The sequence below is a fragment of the Mytilus californianus genome, unplaced genomic scaffold (assembly GCF_021869535.1).
Source record: "Mytilus californianus isolate M0D057914Y unplaced genomic scaffold, xbMytCali1.0.p SCAF_8, whole genome shotgun sequence".
Classification (NCBI taxonomy): Eukaryota; Metazoa; Mollusca; class Bivalvia; order Mytilida; family Mytilidae; genus Mytilus; species Mytilus californianus.
Window position 1 is genome coordinate 29822742 of NW_026262734.1, and position 25820 is coordinate 29848561.

Here is a 25820-nt window from a genome sequence, read left to right on the forward strand (position 1 = left end):
CGTGTAAACTATACAAGGTTGTATAATTAAGCTAACATGCGCGGATTTAAAACAAAATGATTAAACAAGTCTTTGATTTATTCTCCTTAACGAATGAACATTATGTTTTGTACACTTTGAACGATAAAATATAACTGAAGAGATGAATGGACATATGTCTAACAGATATGACATAAACAAAAATCTATTACTGTGACTTGACAATAACTGTTGCTCTCCACCAATCGCAATTCATTCAAAATTCTGACCAAATTGCAATTATCAAATCAAACTGTTCAACTGATCAGAAACTGCTGTAAAACACTACAGTCATGTCGTGGAAGTGCAAGGTGATAAAATAAAGCATACTTACAATCCTATTAGACTTTAATTCTATTTCATTGATATTTTGAAAATGACGATAGGAATTTCTATAATATTCTTTTATTGTAATTGTCATTCGAAAGGTGATAGGTAGTTATTTTTGAATTGCTAAATAAATGTCTAAAATAAGCTTTCATACAATTTTTCTTTTAAAAGATCTTCTTATTCATAAGAATAAGACATCAGTCTGAATAAAACTATATTATATTCAGTAAAATATATGTGAAATTACAATACATTGTTCATAAGTTTCCATGGGAGATAATCTAGTATCATTGATTTTTTTAAATATCTTATCTCCCTTTAAAACTCCAAGAGAACATATTTAAGCTTAAGGCATATTGTAACAGGTATTTTACAGATTATTTCAAAGAAAGCTTTGTAGCATGCATAGAAAAACACTATCATTAGAAGAAATAATTTGAAAACTTTAATTTGGAAATTTTTTTAGCAATTCAAAAATTACTACCTATCACCTTTCGAATGACAATTACAATAAACGAATGTATAGAATATCTTATCGGCATTTTCAAAGTATCAATAAAGGTGAATTAAAGTCAAATAGGATTGTAAGTATGGTTTTTTTTTTATCATCTTGCACTTTTGTGACTTGACTAGATACAGCAGTTTAATACATTTCTGACCAGTTGAACAGTTTGGTTTGATAAAACAAATTGTATTTTGGTCAGAATTTTTAATAAACTACAATAGGTGGAGAGCAACACTTACAGTCCCCTTGGGTATCTTTTGTCTCTCTTTTACAGTCAAGTCACATTATCACCTTGCACTTTCACGACTTGACTGTGCTTTTCTTTAACAATTTGTTAAAATTTCTGACCATTTGAACAGTTTGGTTTGATAAAACAAATTGCAATTTGGTCAGAATTTTGAATTAACTACAATAGGTGGAGAGCAACCCCCTACAGTCAAGTCACAGTAATGTTTCTGTTTTTCATAGAAACCCATTATCCCTTTCAAAATAACACGTAGTTTTCTGTCTTAATGCGTGATACTTTTTCTTGATAATGATAAGCAATAGATTTATCGTCAGTTTCTTTATATTGGTGAAAAAGAAGAAGCAGTAGTTTATCGAAAATCGATATTCCTAAAGAATTAAGAATATACCAAACAAGAGTGAAATAAATGAGGGAATCGAATGAATTTCAAACGGATTGAGGCCAGTTGCATCGTTTTAAAATTAATTTATGTTTAAAAAAATGCAGACAGATTTTAACGTATTTTACTTTTACAAACCTTAAAAGAATTAATACTATAGGCGTTTATTCAAAAGCCAAATCTCCTCTGAAAATCTTTTGCCATTACCCGTAAAACACAGGCCTGTCATTAGGTTTGTTCAGCTATCAGACCGTTCTTCGCTAATCTTTAGGATATATCTGTCTGCTTGACAAGACTAAAGAGTAATTAAAACACCATAATCAACAAAAAGTAAAAAGTTATTATAAGTTCCAAATCTATAAGTTTCAAATCTATTCAATGTTACTTGCAAGAAGTTCAAATATCTGAAAGTTAAAAGTTTTATCTAAACAAATCTGAATATGGGATAGGTTATATGTTACCCTGTATAAAATAGTGTTTCCTAATTATGAATTAAGTCGCAAATTGCAATTGCAAGTAGTCAAAACATATAGTTTCTTTCCATAATAAATTACACACTATTCCTTATTTTAATAATATTTTGAAACATCACAGATTTTACCTAGGGTGTTTAATTTTACGTACAGATACTGAAACAAATGAATTGCGTTTTGCTGTAAAAGTAACCTTTATGCACTAGGAAAGTAATAAACAACTAAGACAAAACCCAGCCTTTGACTAAATACTTGTTCAGCCTAATGAGGTGTAATGACATATTCCTTCGCCATTTGTTATATGAATTTTAAGAATTATTTTCTATTTGACTACCGGCAATTTTATCTCCTTCGTTATGAGATCACTCAGGTGTGACCGTATATTTATAACTGTAGATAAATCACTATAAAGTTATATATGAGAGGACGATTGGCCACAAATTAAGTCGAAAATATATATTGCGAATTGTTTAACAGGTCAAGGTATGTTTACATAATTGGTTGTATGATCGTATAAACAGTGACTTTCAGAAAGGTAAAAATCAACAATTTGTCTAAAATTAACTATTTTTCATGATTCTTCTGTTTATATATTTTTACACATGTTTTATGTGATGCAAATAACAAGTCGAAGACCTAAATGTAATGTTTCTGGTCATCGCAAAGTAATGAGTTCGGTCATTGCAAGTTTTAAGGGAAGAAATATATTCCAACATAATTACTAATTTGTCGATTTATTTAGGTAAACTGTTTTTGACATCAAAAGCATGAAAACAGTAAAATAAAATATCTTAATTTATAGTAGAATATATGTCATCATTTTATAAATCCACGGAAATAATAAAAAAAAACATTCTGTGACGTACATAAACGAAGAAAATAAATACCGCACCATTAGTGCGCTAACAGTAATGGTTTTAGCATAATATTTCATTTCATTTGATAAAAATTGGAAAATAATAATTCTTAAAACTGTACAATTTTAAAATGGTTTTTATGAGACAATTAAACATATTAATGAGATTTTAGCTACACAAAAACAGGGGCTAGAAACGTTTGACTAATTGTACAAACACTAATTTTTTATTGATCAGTGCAATCTTATATAAGTTATGCTATCTGTTTATGCTGTTCTTTTGTATGAAATTATATTGTTATAAATTAAAATGACCCTTTGAATTTACTGCGTCAGTAGCGCTCAAACCCTTAAACTTTCAAGCCATGTATGTATATAAATGTAACTTGCATTGAACATATCCTAATATCATAAAGTGTTATTTAAACAAAAACCTTTCATTAACTTTCACCATGATAATTTAACAGTGGATAAAAGGGAAAGAATATAGCCAGGAAACAATTTAAAAACAAACGTAGACAAAGACATGAACAAACATGACAAAAAGAAATGCATAGACAAATAAAAGCCCGCAAAATTCTACACAGAAAATCATTTGTTAAAATTGTCATTTTGTATTCAAAAATTAACTGGATCAAGTCTTTTAAACAAAAGTGAAAAATGCTTAACTTTCAAAAGTCATAATTACGTAATCAAGAGTGCATATAATGAAAAAATCATGTTTTTTTTTAGATATTTCATTCACATATATTAACATTATACATTTAACATATTTCCTTCTTAAACTTATCAATCGTACTTTTGTAGAAGACTGTATACATATATTGTGTCTGTGTATATATTAACCTTATGAGACATTAGGAGATCGATTGTTTATGCATTAAATCACTTTTATGTATGAACATAATATAATATAGATGTCTCATTTCTAAAATTTGCGGGGATATAAAAGTAGGATCGACAGTTATGAAAGTATGGGTCAGTCCTTTTAGCATGGTTTTTCTATCCTATCAAAATGCCTGCAAATAAAGATTTTTTTATTGAATCATCTATTTGAAATGTTTTCTAAAAAATATAATGTCTGGTGGTTTTTTGTTTATTTTGTGGGAAGGTATGGTGAGGGAATTTGTTTGAAGCTAGAAACATATCCTTGAAAGGGCAGTACAGAAAACATAACTCCCCGTTTCTAATTGTCCAAGCTGTTCGTATGATGTTCCTCTTGTATTTGTGTCGTTTGATTATTTGCTTGTACGAATGTTCCTCGCGTTCTTTTATATTTGTGTCAGTTGGGTATTTTCAAGTGGATTTGACTCTTGTTTTGTTTTTGACAATGCTTTTATTTTGGCTTTTTATACACAGCTGGGTATTATTTTACAATTTTGTTTGCATGTGTGCGTAAAACATCAATAACCATAATCCTGTTATACTCACGAGCTCGCGTGAGAAAACGATAATTTAAGTAAGTTTTTTTCATCAGAGAATAAAAAAGGTTTGAAACAGGAGTGGTTTTTAATTTATTTGTGGATTTTTGGATAAATTTATTTGACGTTCTTTATGTTTGCTGTTTCAATCTTGCTTCCTTATCTAACATAGCAATATTCCGATTTAGATTACATACATGTATTTCAAAGCATTTTTTTAGTTTTCGTATCGACATATTATTCGTAAAGGGTGAATAAAATTATGTGATGTAAACAAAACGTTTGTTTATTTATGCATATTGTCTTGCTGCTAGACATTAATTTGCGTTTCATATCATTAACTTTCCCCATAAGTGGTACAAGTTTTGACCATTAAACATGGAATGCAATAAAAATAAATCATAACATTATTTAACTACGAAGATTTATGTAGAAAACATATTACAGTTATGTATGTAAACGGAAATGTTACTGTAATACATTTAACAGAAGACAATCAAAAATGTTCGAAATACGAATTTTTGTACTTCTTTGTGGAATATATGTAGAAATTTATATGATGTTTGCTGTTTTAATCTTTATGTATAAAACAATTAGTGAAACAAACTACCGTTTAACATGGAATGCAATAAAAATAAATAATAACTTTATTTAACTTGTAAGCCTAACGTAGAAAAACATTTTAACGTTATATATACCAATGAATGCATGTTCGAATCCCGTTGAGAGAAGAACAAAAAATCTGCTAACGCATATTTGTAGATCTAACATTGTTGTGCTAAATTTGAGAGCTATATGTATATTGCTTATTGGAAGCTGCATTTTCATGCCAATACATAATTCATTTTACATATCAGCGATTGCTCTGATCATATTAAAAATGTAAAATTAGAATACAGCAGACATATTCACAGCTAGACATATGAAAAAATCTAAAGAAAACAGTAGATATTTGTATCATATAACGATTATATGTCCGCTTGTACAAGCAAAAAAAAGTTCTCTTCAAGTTTTTAAAATTGAGTGTCAAGAACTAAATATGAATATATTTTGTGTAAACATTAGTGTAAGTATATTTCATAGATACCGATTACTTTCAACCACTTATAGCAATTGGCAAATTCCTGTACAATTGTTACATTTCAGGTTTCGCAAAAAAATAAACAGGTTAGTTGTTGGCAGTTTTGATTTAATATGTTGCTTATAAACATATACCTAACGATGTTATCATGATATATGACTCAAATAAAATATAGCTCATGGAAACGGGAGTAACCAAGACATGATCATGGTAAAATAAACAGAAAAAATTAGGGAAATAAATATTACATTGAAAATTAATTTACGTAAAACAAGCACAAATTAAAATAATAAGGATACATATGTTTTCGTATACCAGTAATCTTTTTATAATTTCGAAGTATTTCGAACTTCAGCTTATCGAAATGTGAATTTAAATGATGATTTTAGAACTAGATAAAATTGAGATTGTTTATAAAATTAAGTAAATCAGTTGGCAATCATTTTCATAAAGCTAAGATAAACCAGGAATAGAGAACAATATTTTCTTTTAAATGAGGTTGCTTTAATAGTAGGATGAGTTGAGGGACGACTACACAGGGTTTATGGTCACCATCAAGAGTATTTTTGTCTCAACTCGAAGGAGACATGTTTTCGTTGTCTTAGATATTAAGATACCAGAATAACCGTCTGATTTGTGCCTATCGATTGTGTCATATTGCCTTTTTTGACATTTTGTATTCAGTTTGTATTCTTATGATGCGTGATGCATGCATACCAGGAGAAGTAAATCATGTAGACGCATCTTTCGCCTTTTGAATTTCATGCGATTCCTTCAGTTTTTCACTTGATTTGTAAACTCAAATGGATTTCCAAGATTAAAGCATTGGTAACTACTGTTGCCTTATATTTAATTCTTTTAAAGGGGACTACAGTACGAGTTTTGCTAGCCTGAAAAGGATCGAAATGACATTCAGTCTGGGAAAGTTAGAAGATTGATCATGTTACTCAATCTTTACTTTTGTACATAGTGTTCTGTAGATTGGTTAGTTTTTTCGTCGGTTTTGGCGTTGTCAGTTTTTTCTATCGACTTATTTGAATACTCTCTTGGTATCTACCGTCTCTTTTTTTTTCGTTTTTTCTTCTTTTTTTTCTTGTGTTTAATTTGATTTGTTTTCTGTTATTGGTGTTTAATCTTAGAAATGTCGTTAAAAGTTCATCTTTGCAAAGAATTCTTTAATCAAAATATTGGTTTATTTTCATTTAAATCCAGTTACATTTATTATAAACTGTTAAATTATTTAGTAGTGAGTGGTATTTGACCTCACAAGAAGCCTTAACAAATGGTCGTTCGAAGTAAAGGTCCTATCACGTTGCAAATTAGGCAGTTGTCCATTCATTTAAAGTAATAATGATCACTACCATTAGTTGTGCGATATTTTATACATGCGTTAGTCCCTTTAATGCTCATTTCTCATAAATTGGTAGAAGTACATTGTAATCATTTTAGGTGATTCAGACTGCTTTAAGACAATGAATTATATCTATAAATAAAGAAGCTCACTTTTATATCTGATGTATTAGTGAACATCTTAATTGTAACGAAGCATAAAACTTACACTTCCTTAGAGCTAAAGAATTAACAAGTTTGTTCCTCGGTAGAATAATAGTATATCAAATATGTAAAGATGCCAATAGCACTCAATTTGCATCATCTTATTTTGTTCTAATGATTTATTATGATAATAACATTACAAAATTCATGTGAGGAAACTTTGGATGTTTAAATGTTATGAATGTAATGGTTAAAAATAATTGAAAAATGACAATGTACGTATTCGAAATATAGTATATTGACGTCACTAATGAGTCTTTTTGTAGACGAAATGAGCTTCTGACGTACAAAAGTTATAAGCCTGGTATCATTGATGAATTTATTCATTCTTGTTATTTGTGATAAAAGGAATTGCGCCAGGAAATTAAAAAAAATGTTATCAATTGACAAAGAGTGATTATTAAAAAAAGATAAGTCAAAGATCTATATGGTTGCGTGTACATGCATAATGTTATGTCGAGTCTTTAAATAAAGGTGTTATGAACTAACTGTTTCTGTATTGGCATAGATATAAATTTGAGGTTCGATGTATTGGCCCCGACACCCGAAATTGTTTTTATCAATGCTTTTATATTACTACCACTTGATAGCTAAGTCTGCTGATTGATTGTGATAGTTCCATATGGTATCTTCGTCCAAGTCCGGGATCATACTTCGGTCTGGATCTTTTTTAATACATTTTGATAAATTTTTAGTTGACAAATTTTGCATACACAAGTCCTGCATACAAATATGATTTCCAGGAAAATAAAATAGTTATTTATTTATTTTTAAGTTTGGCTCAATGCATTCTTCATCCTGAAGACCTATTAAAACATAGTAAATTCAGAATGTATTACTTTGATTTTTGTCACAGAATTTCCTTTAAAATATTTTCATTAAATCATGCAATCTCAAAGCATTTTCTACTTGATTGGTACTATAATTCTTCCACCAGTGGCAATTTGAAAATCTACTTAATTTCCTGCGAGCAAGACGCGTTTGTGGTAAATCTTTAAGTTTGTCTATAAAAAATCAATAGGTACACATTATTTAAGAACAGTTGTTAATGTAAAAGTTCTACAAGTGCATTTTTATGTTTGCCCAGAATGATACGTCGTAACGTGCTAAGCCGATGTGGCAGTTTAATTTATTTCCCTATACCTACATTATGCTAATCATAACTGACATTTTCTGGTAATACATTGTGATGTCCCTTTTGGCATTGAAAAAGAGATAATATTCAAATTTTAATTTAATTTTAATATCCTGAAGTAAAAATGTATGCTATTTTGATCAATAGTGTGATATTAAGTTTTATTGTTTTACCTACGTGTCAAAATTTCACTTAAAAATCTATACATCTTCATTACAGTAGCATATCTTGATATCGTATCTTATATAATATAGTAAACAAATATAGGGGAAGTACATTATGGAAAAAATTATGAATATATTGACGCGATCGTACTTTCTATCATATTATGTAATGAAAACAAAACTATATACATTTCGTGCATCCGAAGCGCTTTTCTGCATTAACCTTCATTCGAAACGCTCAAATTTAAACATTTGACAGCGATAAATGTACAAATATGTAAAAACAATAAAAGCTATGTTATCAAAATGGACCTAAAAAAGAAAAGCCTAATTCATTTAACTGTCAACTTTGCCTTAGTGCGTTGGAACCTTTGTGTATAAGTAATTGATGAGAAATCAAATTACTTTTTTTTTAATCTAGCCTAACATAAACATATGGTAAAAGTTGAATATGAATTTAAATCTTGTAGTTTCACTAGTGTAGCAAAGATGAACCAGTTACAAATATTTCACTAACTTATACAAATGTTCACTCGCCGGACTGCACCAAGTGCAAATCGGTCTGACGTGGTGACTGTGGAGTGTTCGGGGAGGGGGTACCTGTTTTTTTGTAATCAACTCCCCATAGCCTTAAGATTCATTTAATGTTTGTATATCTATATATGTATATATATCTTACTTTGTAAACATATTTTGAGAAATTTTGCACATAGTCCAGATGGTAAAAACAAATTTCTACGACACTCTCGTTGGAGAGTACGCATTTTTTTAATTTACCTCCTAGTACAGTTTTAACCTTTTAGAATGTTTTTATATATATGCACTGAAGACATTCACCGATCTTTGTATAAACATATGTGTAAGTATTATATTTGTCTGTTTAAGTCTCATCGGACCTTCTAGATTGCTTTTAATTTTGCTACTTTGTAGAAATCACTATTTAAAAATAAAGCTAAATGCTTCATTTAGCATACCAAACACAAGTATATTACAAACCACAACCCCAACTGTTTACAAAACTTTGATATTTTCGAAATACTTAGGATTTTCTACCCTAGGAATAGATTACTTTAGTTGTATTTAGTAAACATTTTTGCGTTCTCAATGCTCTTCAACTTCGTACTTTATTTGGCCTTTTTAACTGTTTTTATTTGAGTCACTGATGAGTCTTTTGTAGACGAAACGCGCGTCTCGTGTACACAATTGCATGCCCGGTATCTATGATGAGTTTATCCCCAACCATTGTAATCCGTTCATTTGTGTCCTTAACCCATTTCTTTTCTTTTTCTGAATGATTTAAACCATGTGACATAGTTAATCCGACTATACAGAAGACACAATTACATTACAATGGGCAGAAAATAATATTATGTCACGGGTTAACTATGATGGCAAAAACTATAAAAGACTGACTTATATAAGATATATTAAGTCTTTGATCAAAGACAAAAGATGCTTTTGAACATTTATCTTTTCAGAAAGTAGATGTTTGATAATTCGATATATGTTATCCATAAGGTAACGGCTATCACTTCTAAAGGACTAAAAATAGTCATATTTACTATGAAAGGCAAATAATCACAGATTGTGTTTGACACACTTCGTAAGAAAGCAATTCGTTTTTTTGTGCTTTCAAGGTTATTTATATTTACTTTATCTGATTAATGGTATATATAGAAAAGGATCAGTTGTAATTTTCCAAGTACAAAATTTGTCACCTTTAAATAAACACATACTTGTTAACCAAAAAGGTACATTATGTGTTTTTCTAAATGTTTTTTTCTTCTTCCAGAAATGATTATATCGGATGATACATGTATCAATGTTAACGTTCCTCTTATTTGATTTATTATTCGCTGCTAAAATTGAAACCGTATTATCTAAGCTTGGGAAAATATATACTAGATAAACAACTAATTTCATGTTAAAAAACTACGAAGATCTAGTTGCAAACCAAAAATATTATAACTCCATTGTATATTTAAAATGTATAAATATTTTGGACCCATAAATAGTCGTTTCATTACCTGACGAGAAATTCACCAACGAAGATATTTATTTTATTATTCAAAAGTGAAACATGCCTTATTTAGAGAATTTGATGTTGATATTTTGTGTGTAATTCGTTATTAAAGGCTGCATGTTGTCCTCTATATGTATTTTTGTCGTTTGTGTCGTACGGTTGCTGTCTTGTTGATGTATATCCAACACCTCCTTTAACTCATATAAAACTAAACACATTCAAATTTAAATAAGACATATGTGTTACATATTCGGTCATTTTATGCGGTACATGTATTTGATTTATTATATATAATCCACATAAGTGAAAATTATTTACACAAGGAGTCTAAAAGGGGAAATATCGTGTTTTGAAGACAATATTTTCTGTCTGTTATATGTTCAATGGATTTGAGGTTTTATAGCCTACTTGTAAAACATATATAAGGTAAAGATGTATATCAATTGAATGTGCAGCGCGTCTGGCGTACCAAATTTTAATCCTGGTATTCTATGATGAGTTTTTTTTTTTATTGACCATTATCTCTATTTATTTTCCTAATTTTCGTTGGAAACCAACTTTTTTCACTTCCCTTCTGAATTATTTTTTTTCTAAAGAAATTATCAGTGGAACAAATTTTATTATTTAAATCCATGACTCCCTTAAAAAAGTTTGTATTACCTGCTAAGTATCATCAATCTTTTTATCAATAAAACTGTGGGCTGACTTAACTTGGAACTTGTGTTCATATCGTGCGTTAGCGATGGGACAACAACATAAATCTTTGTTTAAATCTGAACGGTGTGTAAATTATTGTTCTTTCATTTTTTGAGGGGAAATACAAAAAAAATAGTTTCTCTTAATGTTACCAAATTTGAAAAGTATGCCATTTAAAATCTGTTTAAATTTTGATTTCAATAATTGCTATTCATTATATAGTAAGCACGTATCTAAATGAATTAATTTGTTATACATTTTGTTTTAGAAAAGCCTGAACACAATATAGACCTTATCGATATTTGGGAACTTGACCCGAGAATCTGCGACACTTGAACTATTGACTCATTTTTCCTTTGTGGCATCAGACATTTTCTATTGTGACGTCAAAATTTTACGGGAATCTTTGTGATGTCCAGTATAAACGGCGGACAAATAGCGACAAGGCGTATGAAGTACTGGACCGTTCAATCTTGTTAATGCCCAAAGTGACAAAAACTAAATGCTGGTATTTCTCCGTCTTTTTTTTCAACTGAATGCATCTTAATTTGTAAGTTCCAATGATAGAAATCAATGGAGACGATCGCAATCTCGACATCAACACCAGTTTTCTTAAATTGACAAAAATGATATATTAATATTTCTAAATAATATACTTTTTGCGCATTCACAAGTAAACCACTTGTGTTTATAAATGTTTGTGTAATAAATAGATCAATTATAGGAATGTCGTTTTATAACACAAAAAAAGAACAACAATGATAAATAAGGCGTACCAATCTATCCCATCTTCATGATTGAAACTGTTTGTCTTAAAGCTTCTTTTTAATCTTTATATACGTTTAAATATTACACATTACCCGAAATAATTTGTACATCCTAACCTGGCTTTGATCACAGTCACGACTAATCTATATATGAAAAGGATTGGTAAATCATTTTCTGATGTTAATCAAGAACATTAGACATTTTTTAACGTTTATGATTTTCTTTTTTAAATGAGTTAACAATTCGATCAATTATGACCCTAGGCAACACCCTACCACTTAAAACGACCAAAGGATGGTTAGAGTTTATTTAAACAGTTAGTAGTCCCTGATATGTACGTACCGGCCTTTTCCCGCGCTTTAGGTAAAACGCTTTTACAATCCCAATAATTTGCTTGTACTAAAAGTCATAAGCTTAAAAGATATTTCTTGTTAGAGACGAAAACTATCGAATTTGATTCGAGTTAGGAATTCGTTAATATTGTAAAAGGTTCAATTGATAAAGAGCCATATAAAAAATATATATATATATCTTTTTCTTTCATTAATACACAGGACAAAACAATTTTGAAATTCAATAATGCATTTATTGTTTGCCTAGGAAACAAACTTTTATTTTCATTATCCATCTGAAACATTTTTTTTTCTTCAAAAAATTAAGAATCAAAACAATTCATTTTAATCCCTCTCTTAAAGATGACTGGTCGGTCCTTTAAAGAGATCGTTTAATATATTTAAAAGATATTAGTTAAAAAGTTACATTTTAATTAATCGTTCGTTCGAGAATAAATAAAGCGATAAAAATGCAACAGCTTCTATGCAATTAGTATTTTCTCAGGATAAGCATAAATTGTGAGTCATAGCTATTAATTCTAAGCCTCCAATAAACAATTGAATAGACATTCTAATTGTTTACGCGGTTGCAAGATTTTAAACCAATTGACAGGCTTTCATAACAGATCACTAGATTTTATTTAATTATTGTGTTATTTGGTTGCTATATGGTAGAGTAATGCCTTACGTTTCCCTTACTTTAAATTCTAAAAATGTCATTCATAAATGTACGGAATTTCGTCTTTATTTAAGGATTCAGTCATTTCAGGTTTAGGAATTTTTGTCAGATGTTCTGACTCCTTGGTTTCTTTCCAATGATACAGGGTAAAATATTTTGCCCCATGTCACCCACTTTTCTTTTCATAGTGATAGAAGACTTCAATAGCTCATAAAAGGTCATTATCAAAATTTAAGCAGATTGTATATTTCTTTTCTTACGATTTGAGACCCACATAATGTCAATGTTAAATAAAAGGTAAAAGTCCAAGTCGGCCTTTTTCTGTCGTCCTTTAAAAATCAAATAAATGTATCTCGAAAAAGGAGTTCCATAACCTATCAATATTTTTAGCTTATTTTGTTCCTTAACAAATGCTCTTCTGAATTATAGTATCAGTTTTAAATTCCAGATTTGTTTTTAATTTCACCTGACTACATCCTTGAGTCTTAATTCAAGATTCGAAAACGTAATACAGGGGGTGATCCAAAATTCGAAGACAAGCTTAAATCCCATGAAATATGGATTGTTCGTTCAAACTAAATCACTGGACGTTAAGCATACATTTCTATAAATCTAATTATACTTTGCAATCGTGTAACTTTTATGCAAATGTGCCAGTTCTAGGTTGGTGACGGGAGAGTTTGTTCAAATCTTGAAAAAAATGCTCGTCTATTGTAGCAGGTCGTGTGTTGGTTTTTTGGGGTGTTTTGGGGTTTTTTTTGGGTTTTTTTTTTTGGTGGGAGGTCTTTTAGTCTATCATATCTTATATCTCTATTCATTCGCATGGTTTTGGTACTATAGTATAAAACGTTCAAGACACTTATTCATATCGTTTTTATTTTGATAAAAAGGACCGATAGTTAAATTTAAATATCGAAAGAGCTTCTTTTAAGGATTTTGGAATATCAATTATATAAGAGGACTTTATTTTCTTTTAAGACCAGTCAACACTTGCTTCAAATCAACATCTGTTGTCTTACAGTTAAGTCTAACACCAAATTGATTTAATTAAGTGATAACTTTATATTTCAAGATGGGTATAATATTTGGAAAAGCTTATTTTGTCTTAGCATACTTCAACAAAATCGAATCAACTGTTTCCTTTAAGTCATACTGTGTGATAAAAACCTTTTAAAAAGTAAAAATTAGGAGGTGTGGTATGCTTGCCAATGGGATAACAATCCAACAGAATTAAAATGAATGGATGTAAGCAATGCGCTGCACAATGATTTGTTAACAATCAGAATGTTTTGATGTTCATTCCTCATATTGACATATATATAGTTACAAATATTTCTCGCGTAGGCTCCTAAGGTTAATATTTTTAGATTGAATCTTTATATTTTCGACCGCCTCGTTGGTCTCGTGGTAGCGTGCTCTCCTAGAGATCAGAGCGGAATGCCGTGGGTTCGATCCCTGGCCGGGTCAAACTCGAGACTTGAAAATTGGTATTTGCTGCTTTTGCAAAGTACTCGGACTAGATCTAGAATCATGTGTAAGGTTACATTTCAAATACGGGCTGTTACATTGTGAACTAGAACGTTAAAATCCGACTCAGTGTGGCTCCAAGGTACAAAGCAGGGTTAGCATTCATATCACATTAACAATTACATGTTTTTGTCCTGATATGCATGTAATACTTGCCACTGGACTTTACACACCAATCCATACATGCATTGTTTTTATCTAACCGTATTTATATCCTATCAAACTACAGCGGCGATCTTTATTAACATATAAAATGACGATCTTGATATATTTATTATATACAAAGGTCAGTAAATCAATTACTCGACGTGTATTATATAATGATAAATTAACAGTAAATGTCCCCAGGTCATGATGTGTATCAGAACGACATGTATATTGTAGAAGATTTAAAGATATAATACATACTATATCAGATTTCTAATTGTAAAAATCACTGATGGTTTAATTGATTTTAAAATCTGTAAATCAATCAATTCTATTTTTATCATATAAATCAATCAGTATTCAAAATTAAACCAAATCGAAGATACAAAGTCTTAAGCCCGTCAAAAAATCTTCAATAGTAACTAATTTTTTTTTTTTATTTAACAAATAGTATTTTAACGAAAACAAGTAAGCTCCGAGGATTCAATATGTGAATATGCTTTGAAAAAGTACAATTTTTGTGACCCCCTACCATCTGCATTTGTATTTCTTTTTTACTCTAGATATTCAACAGGCTTGCCAATTCAAAATACTGATGGGCCGTTTTTAAGTTGCAGTATAAAGTCATCTGTTTAAACGGAACAACAATTGTTTAAGCCAATTGTTAGTAAAAAGTTATAATTAAATAAGATAGAGATTGAGGAAAAATGAAATATCTAATACAAAATATGCCACAGTAGTATGGAAACAACACGAGTTGCTATAACAACTTCTATCATAATGACACTGCATAAATGATTTGTTCTAAACAATACGTTTTATTCAGCAAGAATAATTGCTTTGTTTTCTAACAAAAAATATAAGGTACTTGCAATTAAATATTTGTTATACTTAATTTAGAGAATTACCTATATGGAAGGTCGATAATTTTATAGCAAATAAATGAAATTTTCATCGTAAGCATGATCAAGGTTATATCCCTTTCATATGGTGTATTCTATAGGTTACAATAGCGCAATTGTTCGTAATGCATTTTCCATGGGATACCAGTGGTGTTCGATATCTTATTTCTTGAAGACTACACAAACTAGAAAAAAATGGGCAGCAGTTCCTGTTACTAGAAATGTCAGCGTTATATAACAGCCCAAAAAAGTTGACTTAAAATGCAGTTGAAAAACAACGTCTATTTTTTCCATTAATGAAAATGGCAATATTTGTATGGCTCCTACGTACAGAAATTCAATATCTTTTCTATACTTAGTAGAATATAAATTTGATTTTTTATGGATTTTTAGAACCCAAATGGACAAGCTTTCGATTACAACCCTGTATCCTCCAATCAGAAACCGCACATAGTTCTATTCTGAGTACCATCATAATGTAAACATCTTGCCAATAAAATGTAAACAACTATTTGCGCTCTTGTCACCAACACTTTGCCATCATTTCACTTAACTTACAAGTATGTTTCCATCTTTAAGCATCCGAGAACACATATCGATAGTTTCATTTTCATAGAAACATACGCATAACCGATCATTATGATGGAAGTTTACATTTTCAAGTAAAACTGGCGTTGCACTCTAGGTAATTGATTGTTTCAAACTTCTCATAAAACAAAAAGCTAATCATTGCAGTTTGATGGTAGAGCTAGAAGCTGGTATTCTATAAGAATAAAAAAAGAAGTTCGTATCTGAAGCAGACTGAAGACGTTTTAATTTAAAAGTTAACTACTACCAATTGCTGTTGTGTCAACTCCCCCCCCCCCCCTCCCCCCAGACAAAATATGTTTCGGTCAATGCAAAATGCCAAACTATATAGCAATATCAACATCAAGCAAAAGATTTCAATCAAACCGGTGCTATAGGTCGACTAGAACTTATACATTGTATTGACATGTGAAAATTCTTTCCGTGTTTAAGACTTTGAGATGAAGTACAACGATAAAAGCGGTGCTCCCATACTTACGGTTCGCAAAATACGTGTAGACATTTGTGGACATATTGATTACGGGAGAAGACTGTAGAAGTTTGATTAACGTGTGTCTCATCCCTTTTGCATAGTTAAGCAAATGAAATATGTTTAAACTAATGCCTTAAATCTTCTTTTAGCCAAACCTATGTAACAATTCAAACGCCGAGAAAACAATGACTATTTGTACAGGATACTTAAAGAAGGAAGATAAATCTTGATATTATAGGTTTTCAAGATGGAATGTTTAAATCGTCAAAAATACGCTATAAATAAGCACGCCTTTCCCAAACTACATGTATGTTTGATATTTATTAAGTACTAACAATTGTAAATCAATTACTAATAGTTTGTTGTACTAGCATAAATCAGGACTACTTGTCTCAGGGGCTTGATGAGGAACATTGATATAATATCTGTAAATTGAAATTTTAAAATAAAATTTTAGTCTTACAATTATATTCATCAAGATAACTCCGTAACGATTTAAATGAACTCTAACCTTCAAGGACACTTAATTGACAACTTGTTTTTCTGGAATTCATTGTTGTTTATGTATAGTTGAAATTTAAAGATACAATCTTTTTATCAGATTCCCACGACCAATCATGGCTATTACTATAAATGTTGGAAGATCACAACATTACCCTAATTAAAGGTTAAAGGTCAATTTTACGTACTATTATTGAACCATGGTGAAATCCACAATTTTGACCGATTACTTTTCAGTCTATAAACCCATAGTTTTTCGGTCAGAATAGAAAACGAAAGACTAAAACATGTCCTATTCGACCGTTTTAACAGATAAAAATCAAAATTCTGTCCAGTGAAATTGTATCTCGGGGCAGACAACTTTTCAGATGTCCTTGTTACAACCTTCTAGTGTATTGAAATGAAATGTACCGGACATGTAGATCTAATGATACAAGCTTTGAACATTTAGTTTTATATCCTTGAATCGCTTTTTAATGTTAATTTCCGCTAGGTTTAACATTAGAATAAAATTGAATGTGCATGTCACCAAAAGTAGTATATCAAAATATTTTAAATTAATCATGGTGTTCATAAATGTTTCCGAAAACATCTTACATTTTGTAAAATACTATATGAAATGAAATAACAGCATTTTTCTAGCTTAAAAACTATTTATATTTGAAATATATAATGTTAGAATTGATATATGGTATATCGAAGTATGACTGAAAAATATATAAAAACAAGAATGTGTCTATAGTACACGAATGCCCCATTCGCACTATCATTTTCTATGTTCAATGGAACGTGAACATGGGGTCAAAACTTTAATTTGACATTAAAATTAGAACGATCATATCATAGGGAACATGTGTACTAAGTTTCAAGTTGATTGGACTTCAACTTCATCAAAAACTACCTTGACCAAAAACTTTAACCTAAAGCGAGACAGACGGACGAACGGACGCATAGACCGAAAAACATAATGCCCCTCGGTGGGCCTTAAAAACCAGAATGTAAAACATTCATGCTTAGAACTAACATTAAAAGTAAGTATCCAAATTATATTGCAAAGAATTCCGCTCAAGCCGATGCTAGGGGCCGTCTTAAACTTGCAGTGAGGTTAGAGTTTTTTTTTTCTCTGTGTTGAAGGCCTCACTATAACTTTGAGTTAAGAACAGCAATAAAAGCGCTGTTCCTTTGCTTTTTGTCATCTTAAACATTTGCAACATAACTACGTTAAGGTACCATGGTAGGTTTATATGTTTCATGTTCTGATAGTGACAACTCATTGCATTTTGAAATCGGTATCAAGGCATGCAAATATGATGCCGCTTGTACAATTTTGTATTGTGTTTGATGTAGTGTGGTGTTCATCATATTAGATGACAAGTTTTTAACCAATATCTTTGGTGGTTTTTATCATTATTTATTGAACTTAGATTTGTTAATTTATTATTCATATCATTATTATTTTGACAATAAACGTCTTCAACATTTAAACCATAACTAACCAGCAGATCTTCCCCATAGGATTATATGGGCATATAAATAACAATAGGGTGATTTCCATTGGAATATGTAAAAGGGGTCTTTTTGGTTCTTTTTCTGTCTTTTTTCTTTAGGTTTCAACTAATTTACGTATGCCCATATCGATATTTCAAAATCAAAAACAGGGAGATATATAACTTCAGTCTGTTTAAAATCCCATGAGTGTGTTTTCCTTGTCTAGTGAATATGACTCTCACAATGGGAATTTTAAATACCCCTAGTAGAATATTTGCCTATCCCTATCTGTGCGTATTTCATGAAGGATTGACTAAGTCTAGCGGTTTTTGATTTAACACGCCTATTCCATTCTTGATCTAATTTAAAGAAATGCGTGTTCTATTCCTAATTAGAAAACAAATGTTTACTAGAAATAACAAAATAGCCGGAAAAGAGGGCAATTGATTGGCTTTGGTGTTATTTTCAACCACATCAACCAGCAATATAAAACATTGTAATTTATAACCATTTTGCAATGAATATGTTGTACGTATATCCTAGATTTGATGTCGTCATTTTACGTTATTCTTAGAAACGACGCCTGAGAGATATACAGAAAGACATAATGATAAATGTATTCATTTACATTTTTTTAAATATCGCGATATATTTCTAAAGAGTTTTTTTTAGATAATGCCTCATGAAGGGTGTAACTTTACTAACAAACATGTTAGTTTCGATGATTTAAATCGTTTACGCAAGTTTCATTCATAATTTCAGTTTTTATTTTTGTACTTGGTTACACCTACTTACTTCATCCATTCATGCAAATTGTTTACAAACAAAAAAAATCCGTTCGTGTGTTTACTATGATATTTTAAGGAATATCCTCAGGGGAGAGAGTGGATAAAAAAAAACTGTCAAAGGAACCTCGTCAGTCAATAAAGTTAATGGTAGTTTTATGTTGTTAAAATTAACTTGTATGGTTTATAGCCCGTACAAATGTAAATAGCTTTATTACGATATTATCTTTTCCACAGGCAGAATCCTTGAATCAATGAAATACACGGATAACCCAAATAAAAAAGGAGTATGACAGTTGACTGAGAAAAAAGGCAAAGGATTTCTTCTGTATGTGTAGACGTATATAGCGGACAGTAAAGGAGAAGAAAAGAAGGGTGTATCGAGTTAAGAAGTGAAGTAACAATACTAAATAGCTAAATGTTACAGGTGTACATGGACTTTGGAAGATTTTTGTATATCTTGTAATGGGACTACTGAACATCAGCAATGCCACTACGAAACTGGTGTATTACCACTTGTTGTATACAAATAGTTTCATTCGTAACCTTTCTTGGTTTATGGACGAATACTGGAAGACAAGTTCTTTTGGTTGAAGATAATCCCATATCACCTGAAAATGTAATTTTAGCGCCAAAAATTGACAAATTTCATAGGGACACTCCAGCACCATGTACTGAGGTCAGAAGTGGAAATGAAAATCCATTAACGGACAGTTGTCTCCCCATTAAAGGAATCGGTACTAGTTGCGCTGCATACTTTATGGGGAATAACCCTGTTAACCCTTTACTAAATCGTAAAGCAACGGGAAAGTGTCGACTATACAACTTAGTATCAAACTGTTCGTTGTTTAAATTAGTTCATGGATATGAAACGTTTCCAGTATCGGAAGAGGAGAAAACATTTCCGCTAGCTTTTGCTATTAAATTTCATCGCCTTCCAGAACAAGCTGAGCGTCTTCTAAGAACAATTTATCGCTCCCATAATGTTATCTGTATTTACATAGATGGTAAGGCTCCAAAGCTTCTCATGGAACTGATGACAAGTATAAGTAAATGCCTACCAAATGTACATGTTGTGAAAAATCCAATTAATGTGGTATACGCAAGCTCTGCGCATATGCGAACTGACTTCCAGTGTATGAAAATGGTTTCAAAATCTAATGTAAAATGGAAATACTACATCAATTTGACTGGACAAGAATTTCCACTGAAGTCAAATTTGGAAATGGTAAAAATTCTTCAAGCATTAAACGGTGCTAATGATATTGAGTCATATAGTCTGCCAGTATTTTTAAAATGGCGTTACGAAAAGGCTCATAAAATAGTCGCTCATAAATTAATTGATACTTTGAAGAAGAAAGAGCCATTCAAATATAAAATGCAAATGAGTAAAGGAAGTGCTTATGGAGCTTTTACTAGACAGTTTGTCAATTTCGTACTTTCTGATGACGTTGTCCAAGATTATATTAACTGGCTCAATGATACATATTCACCAGAAGAGAATATATGGGCTACAGTAAATACTCTACCGTGGGCCCCAGGTGGCTACATGTCGGAGGTTCGCCATCGATACGGAACATTCTTATCCAGAGCGATTATATGGGAAGGAGACAGGGTCAAATGCTCTGGAAAATTTGTCAGAGGTGTGTGCGTTTTCAGTAGAAATGACTTGCCATGGCTTGTTGGTCAGAGACAGTTATTTGCCAACAAGTTTGATGAATATCAGGACAAGGTCGTGTTAGATTGTTTAGAGTCTTTGATTAGGAACAAGACATATCATCCGACTGTTCATCTTCAAGACTGGTACCATTATCACAATCTTCCTCACAGTAAATTTTATGCAGCGATATCAAATATGCAAAAAGATCCAGAATTTTTATCTCGTCAGAAAACGGTCTGGCTTGAAAATCAAAGGAACCAGAAAAATTACACTCTTTTTGAAAGAAATATACAAAATGAAGCAGGACTTGATATGGCTGGTAGCTCTATTAACGTGTATCAGATATACGATAAAACCTAAATATTTCAATCTTGTAAGACATTTATTTCAAGTTATAAAACGCTAAAATGTGCCAAAGTAAACAAAACAAAATTCGGAGAGTATAATTCATGCATATAAATATGTGAATAAAAAATTATTTTTAATTTAGTGTTTAAATAGATAGGAAATTACATTGGTTTCACCATCGTTTGTGTTCAAAGAAAATAAAAATTTCTAAAAATAGGTATTAACATTTGCATATGTCCTCATAGATTTATTGCACTAAATTTATATTGGTGAATATTGCATCCTAATTTCTAGTTGCGCGTTATATGGAATATGACATTGCTATACAATATTAAATTCATGTTTGGCTATGGTCATTATTTGCATGAAACAGGAAAAAAGTCTTTATCGTTCTATGTTGAGTCATGGTTAGCATCAATTCCTTATATTTACGCATATCATTGCAGTCATGATATTATTTCCAGCATAGACTCAGCATATGACATACCGTGACGACAGTCAAGTAAAACTACTGAAATATGCCGAGTAAAACACTTGCAATACTGCGGTGCTTCAAGTGAACCAAAATAGAGACTTGACATAACATAACATAACACATAAATAATGACTAATATTTGAAAAACAGCATCTTAAATACTAGTACATACAATCTTTTCACTGACTTTTAAGTTTTAAAAGCTAAGTTTAACGGAGTAATAGAATTGCAAATGGAAACGGGGAATGTGTCAAAGAAACAACATCCCGACCAAAGTGCAGAAAACAGCACAAAGCCAACAATGGAACTTCAACGCAGCGAGAAAATCCCGCACCCGGACGCGGGCTTCAGCTGGCCAATAAACAATAATGTTTACTAGCTCAGCAAAATGGACGCCACACTAAACTCCGAAACATATAAATGAATCAAAATTTAAAAAAAACAACAAGACTAAAAAAGGCCAAAGGCTAGAGGTTCCTGACTTGGGATAGGCGCATAAAAGCGACGGGGTTAAACATGTTTTGTGAAATCTCAACACCTTATCAGAACATGTTATTTTTGAGCTGTGTGGTTCATTCCAGCAGAACCTACATATGAAGTATATGTCGTCTGGTTGAAACGATATTCTATCGATATTCTAATCTAGTTTTTTATTCCTATAAGAATTTTTTTTATAAAGTATTACTGCTAAGGGAAAAGAGACTTAACCAAGGATTCTTAATGGTTTTGAAGCCATCTTTTCAAAAGTTTATTACCTTTGTCGTACTCTATGTGTCGTTCTCTTTTCCTTGTTTATGACTTATCACGTGATCTTCTTTGCATGTCATGAGCAACACGACGGTTTCAAATACATTGGCAGGATCTGTTTATTCTTCCGTATTTCACCAAGGGTTTTTGTAGGGCTCGCGTCGCGTAGTCTTTATTTTTCTGTTTTGTTCAAAAAAAAAGGTCGAACTGTTCATATCTGTTATAGTTTAGAACTGTCAGGATCTGTTCTAGGGTAGATGACGTAAGTTAGAGCAGCTTTGATAATTTACTGTTATCCTGTTCACAGGTCAAGGAATACAATGATCAGACACTAAGTCCTTACTACTAATAGTTTACGGAATATGGCCACTTTCAACAATTTCCGGAACCTTCGACGAGAATTCTGTCGGTCGTAGCTTTTTAAAACATAATGAAATTACGGCATGGTGGACCAAACAGTTTTCATCTTTTCGTTTTCTGTATCACTTACAATTTCCGACATACTATAAAAAAAATTCTAATGTGGAAAGATCATAGTGACCATGATTTCTGACCTTATCAAGATCACAAGAAGAGAATTCCAATGGTTAAGACATTAGTTTCCTACGACAAATAGTTTCAGAATTATGACTACTAACGATATTTCTGGAACCTTCGATCAGGATTATCTTCCTAACGGAGGGTCCGGCGTAGCTTTTAAAAAAAAAAAAGATTTTTTATTTATTTCAACTTTTACTGTTTTTGATTTCATTCCATAGTAATTTCTAATTTGGAATAGTTGCGGTGACCTTGACTTTTAAATTCAATTACGGTCACATGTTTAGGAGTCAGATAATGAAGTCCCTATGACTTATAGTCTTCGAGTTACTTACCACTTACAATATCTATCGGATTGTCTCCCTTAAAAAGTGGTGGTAGCTTTTCTGTCAAACTTATCGAATGTGTTGCTTGATGTCCCAAACACGTCCCATCTTTTACCTTTTATATACCTATTATATTTTGCAGAGTTAATCCCATGATAAGGTCTAAGGTGGAAAGGTCGCCTTTTAACGTTTGCCAAGGTAAGGTATCGAAAAAACCAATGGTGATGATCTAAGGTCACTACGACTTAAATGTTTTCGAGACTTGACATTTGACGGAGGGTGTTCATATTTCGTGAGGAGTTATTCTTCAAAAAGGATTAATCGAGTGTTTCGGTCAAAATGTAAGAAGTACTTCTATGAGCCAAGAAACATTTCCAATTCTTTGGTTTCCTCTACCTGTTGCAGTTTCTGTTTTAAGGGTTATTATGTACTTATATACCTATATGGAGGGTCTTTCTTTGGGCAATCCTGACACCCCAAGGTGTGTTCTACGACAAGAAAAACCTTAAAATATGCATTATCTATAACATAATGCAGCATTTGCATCCTATTTTACCGATCACAGTAAAGTGGGATATTCTTTTCTGATGCGTTCAGGTTTTAATACGCCCTACGGCTCATTTATAATGTGAGGATAAACTCACTAATTAATCTAAATATAAACTTTAGAAATCATTTTCCAAACACAATAAAAATAAAAATATTACTGTAACTGCATGAAACAAGACACAAATGAATTGTTACCACCCGATAACTGTGTATGAAAAATACAAGTCACTTTGTAAGTAACTAACTGTACCAATTTAGTTTATGAAAGTGGGGTGCTATTTTGTTTCTTTTTTGTAAATGAAATTTTTATTACGGAAAAGCAGTTTTTTTAACAATTTTTAACTAATGAACTTTTATTCAGAATACTTTTCTTTTGAATGGCAATACAATTTTTTTCAAACAGAGAATCAAGATTTAATTCAATACTCCCGACCCCATTATTCTATAGAATATAAGAATATTTAATCAGTTGATCATTTGATAGAGTAAAAGGTATATATAGATGTAAAAAGTTTAGATCTGACATGAAGACAGCACGGAATCGTGATACATGTATATGTAACACTAAAACAAATATCCTTACATGTAGGCTCAAAGTATGATTTCCAATTCAGTGTGAATCAATAAGATTTTCAAAATCCCACACACGAATGTGTTAAATCTGGCTTGTATTTTAAAAGTGTTATGAAAAGTTTTGCATTTTTAAATTCGTCTCACATATATGATAATGTACGGAAGCGTATTAGCGCCACACAATTTTTTTTTTATATTTCTTTCTATGTTTGCGTTATAACGCAAATCTTTGTGTTATAACGCAAATCTTTGCATTATAACGCAAACCTAAGCGAAATAACGCAAACCTTTGCATTATAACGCACACCTTTGCGAAACAACGCAAACATTTTGCGTTATAACGGAAACCTTTGCGTTATATAACGCAAACTTTTGCGAAATAACGGAAACATTTGCGAAGTAACGCAAACCTTTGCGATAAAACGCAATTATTTGTTTTATCTTATTTTTTGTTTAAGTTTCAAGGGAAGCAGCTGTTATATTTGGAGGAGGCTGCATGTATTAAAAATTATCACCATTTGCAAACCTTTGCGTTATAACGCAAACAATTGTTTTATCTTTTTTTTTGTTTAAGTTTCAGGGTACTTCTCTTAACTAAATCACAAACACATTTTTTTACTGGCAGACGGACATGCAAATCCCGATATTTACAAAACACTGCTTTCAAATTATATGATAAACAAAATGTAAATTCAATATAGTTTTTGATTATAAAATACTGAAAACTTAATGAGTAAACAAAATCAAAAGTTATTTCGCAAAGATTTGCGTTATTTCGCAAAGGTTTGCGTTGTTACGCAAACATAGGAAGAAATATAGACAAACAAATGTGCGCTAATACGCTTCCGTAATAATGTCCCTTTATTGTAGCAATAAATTAACAAAACTTCACATTATTTGTTTCGAAAATAAAATGCGCGTCATTGACGATTTTTTGTATTTCAGTCTAATATACGGAGGAAAGGATTGTTTCTGCCTTAAACATAGCAAAGATGGAACATTAAAAAATAAATTCCCCAATTGGCAACAACAAACTATCAAACGAATTAAATATTTAAGTAACTTTTAGTGTACATCTTTATCAAGGAAAATAATGACCTTACACAGGTTATTAGTTTATGCCTTGAAGCATATTTCATTGACACATGGTATCGTCCGGGTTGATTCTTCGAAAGAATGACCTATCGTTCTGAAAGAAAAGAACTCAATATAGGTACAGTATATAGTTAATGCATATTTTAAGGTTTTTCTTGTCGTAGAACACACCTCGGGGTGTCAGGATTGCCCAAAGAAAGACCCTCCCTATGGTCGGTCTTTCATTTGATCAATCCCGACACCCCTCGATGTGTTCTGCGACAAGAAAAACCTTAAAATATGCATTATCTATAACATAATGGGAAAGACCTTCATAAATAAAAGGGTATCCGTCAATGAAACAACAACGCAACAACACAAAAAAGCTAATGATATGTTAAATTCAACATACAATCCGCAACACCGGACAGGTTTCTATTCAATATGTTGACCTCTATAT

At 31.2% G+C, this 25820-nt stretch overlaps 1 protein-coding gene across 1 annotated transcript; it reads left to right on the forward strand.

Annotated features, from left to right (window-relative positions):
* The first annotated feature begins 2385 nt into the window (after nucleotides 1-2385).
* LOC127710885 (beta-1,3-galactosyl-O-glycosyl-glycoprotein beta-1,6-N-acetylglucosaminyltransferase 3-like) lies at nucleotides 2386-21295 on the forward strand. Its single transcript, XM_052216845.1, has 2 exons — nucleotides 2386-2435; nucleotides 19309-21295. The coding sequence occupies exon 2, from the start codon at nucleotides 19559-19561 to the stop codon at nucleotides 21089-21091; it is 1533 nt and encodes a 510-aa protein (XP_052072805.1). The 5' UTR covers nucleotides 2386-2435; nucleotides 19309-19558; the 3' UTR covers nucleotides 21092-21295.
* The last annotated feature ends 4525 nt before the right edge of the window (nucleotides 21296-25820 follow it).

Coding starts and splice junctions, on each gene's coding strand:
- LOC127710885 (XM_052216845.1), top strand. CDS start 19,559: ATGCCACTACGAAACTGGTGTATTACCACTTGTTGTATACAAATAGTT.